General features: G+C 38.3%; 1 protein-coding gene across 1 annotated transcript; it reads right to left on the reverse strand.

Annotated features, from left to right (window-relative positions):
* Positions 1 to 790: 790 nt before the first annotated feature.
* LOC138859109 (keratin, type II cytoskeletal I-like) lies at positions 791 to 1,891 on the reverse strand. Its single transcript, XM_027381808.2, has 2 exons — positions 1,875 to 1,891; positions 791 to 1,758 (listed from the first exon to the last, which is right to left on the reverse strand). The coding sequence occupies exons 1-2, from the start codon at positions 1,884 to 1,886 to the stop codon at positions 892 to 894; spliced, it is 879 nt and encodes a 292-aa protein (XP_027237609.2). The 5' UTR covers positions 1,887 to 1,891; the 3' UTR covers positions 791 to 891.
* Positions 1,892 to 2,171: the final 280 nt, after the last annotated feature.

Below are 2,171 nucleotides of genomic sequence, written 5' to 3' on the forward strand. Positions count from 1 at the left end.
TCTATATTTATCTATAGCTATCGACCTATCCAGCATTATTTATAGCAACCTGTCTATGTTTATATCTTTAGCCTATCTGTATATGTGCGTATGTGTGGATGTGCATTTGCTTATACGTAATTATATCTATCTATTTATCTGCTTAGCTAGTTATACGGCCTGCATATTTTTGTAAGCATAGACACATTATTATTATTATTATCATTATCATTATTATATAATGTAAATCGATTATATGTATATATATTTTTCATTATCATTGTTGTCAATTTCAGGATCAAAGCCACTAATCTTCCTCCGTTTAAAGTTGTTTACATCAGTATGAATATAAGTATCATGTGTATACACACGTACACAATCAAACACATACAGACACACAGACATGCGCTAACACACACATACATACATACATATATATATATATATATATATATATATATATATATATATATATATATATATATATATATATATATATATATATATATATATATATATATATATATATATATATATATATATATATACATATGCACTTAGACATATAAAGACACATACAATTGACATGCGCATATACACATATATGCATATACACACACGCAAGGTACTGTGTGTATATATATGTAGATAGAAAGATAGATATATAGATATAGATAGATATATATATAAAGCCTGTATGTATTCACTGTACATATAATTAATGAATATGAATTCATCTTACTATAATAAGCCTTCCGACACATACTGATACGTCTCGTAATTATTTAAACGAGGCAAGGAAAAACATACAGTTTTTGATATTTCGATATATTTTGAACGTGTTACAAATAACATTATAAGGAATATTGGTGCATCTTAATTAATGTGCACCTTTTGCAAATGAACAATAAATTATGGCGTGTTGTACAGGCCTGAAGGTCTACTTCCTTGACCCGAATGAAGTCCACTGGCGCCTCCGTTGATACCCAAACCAATACCAGCTCCATTAACACCACCTAATCCACCCCCATTTACAATGCCAAAGCCACTTCCTCCTTCTCCACCGGCGAAACCAGCAGCGCCACCAAAGCCGGCTTCTCCACCAGCGACACCAGCAGCGCCACCAAAGCCGGCTTCTCCACCAGCGACACCACCAGCGACACCAAAGCCGGCTTCTCCACCTGCAATTCCTCCAGCACCTTCAAATCCTCCGAGGACTTGACCGCCTGCTGCTGCTGCGGAACTGAGAGCAGTTTCCAGGTCTACTCCAATGGGAAGAGTCGGGTTTTCTCCTTCTTGGTAATTGACGAAGTAAATCTCAGGATCAGCCTGTGGCTGAGCTGGTACTTCGATCACTCGCTGAACTTGTTCATCCTGCTTGTTGAGGACATAGACAATGTTGTTCTGTCTTGGTGGAGGAAGAACGATTGGCTCGGGTGCTGGTCCTTCTTCGGGAAGACGAACGAAGAGGATGTTGTGTTCTACTGCAGGAGGAGGAATACTTGGTGCTGGGCCGACAGCCTGTTCCTGTTCAGGAATATTAAACAAGTATACTTTTCTTGTGATTTCGGGAATGACACAAGTGCCATCTACATGTAGGACCTCTCCATCTCTGCATCCAGTAATGGCACCCTCACCGCTGCCCAAACCAGCTCCGCCTGCACCGGCTCCTCCTGCCGAAAGACCTGCTCCAGCGGAGAGACCTCCACCTGATGGTGCACCTAAATCGTAACCCTGTGGTGCTGCAAAAGCAGCGGCGGCGACTGTTAACAACAAAACCTGCGAACAAGGTAGTAAAAGTAGTCAAATGTATTCCTTTTGGTTTACTTAAGATTTTGTATGATGATTAAATTAAAGCACGATACAAATTGATACTGAAAAGGCACTGAACTTACGATGAACTTCATAGTGAATGACTGAGTAAACTAGATGTTTAGCTTCTTATATATGAGCGCCCTTTCTCGTGCGACCTTGAGTGTAACCTGTCCGCACTTGACAGTCATCTCGAATTCAGGTTGAAAGAAGTATTCTACATCATCATATGCGAATGGTGAAATCTAATGAATAACAGAAACTGTAAACATGACATTAGCAAAATATTTATTTACATGATGTTCACTAATTAACCATCGATCAAAATAAAGATTCAAAGAAATAAACATTTTCATTAATAGATACGAACTTCCCCGCCC

This window comes from Penaeus vannamei, chromosome 22 (genome assembly GCF_042767895.1).
Source record: "Penaeus vannamei isolate JL-2024 chromosome 22, ASM4276789v1, whole genome shotgun sequence".
Lineage (NCBI taxonomy): Eukaryota > Metazoa > Arthropoda > Malacostraca > Decapoda > Penaeidae > Penaeus > Penaeus vannamei.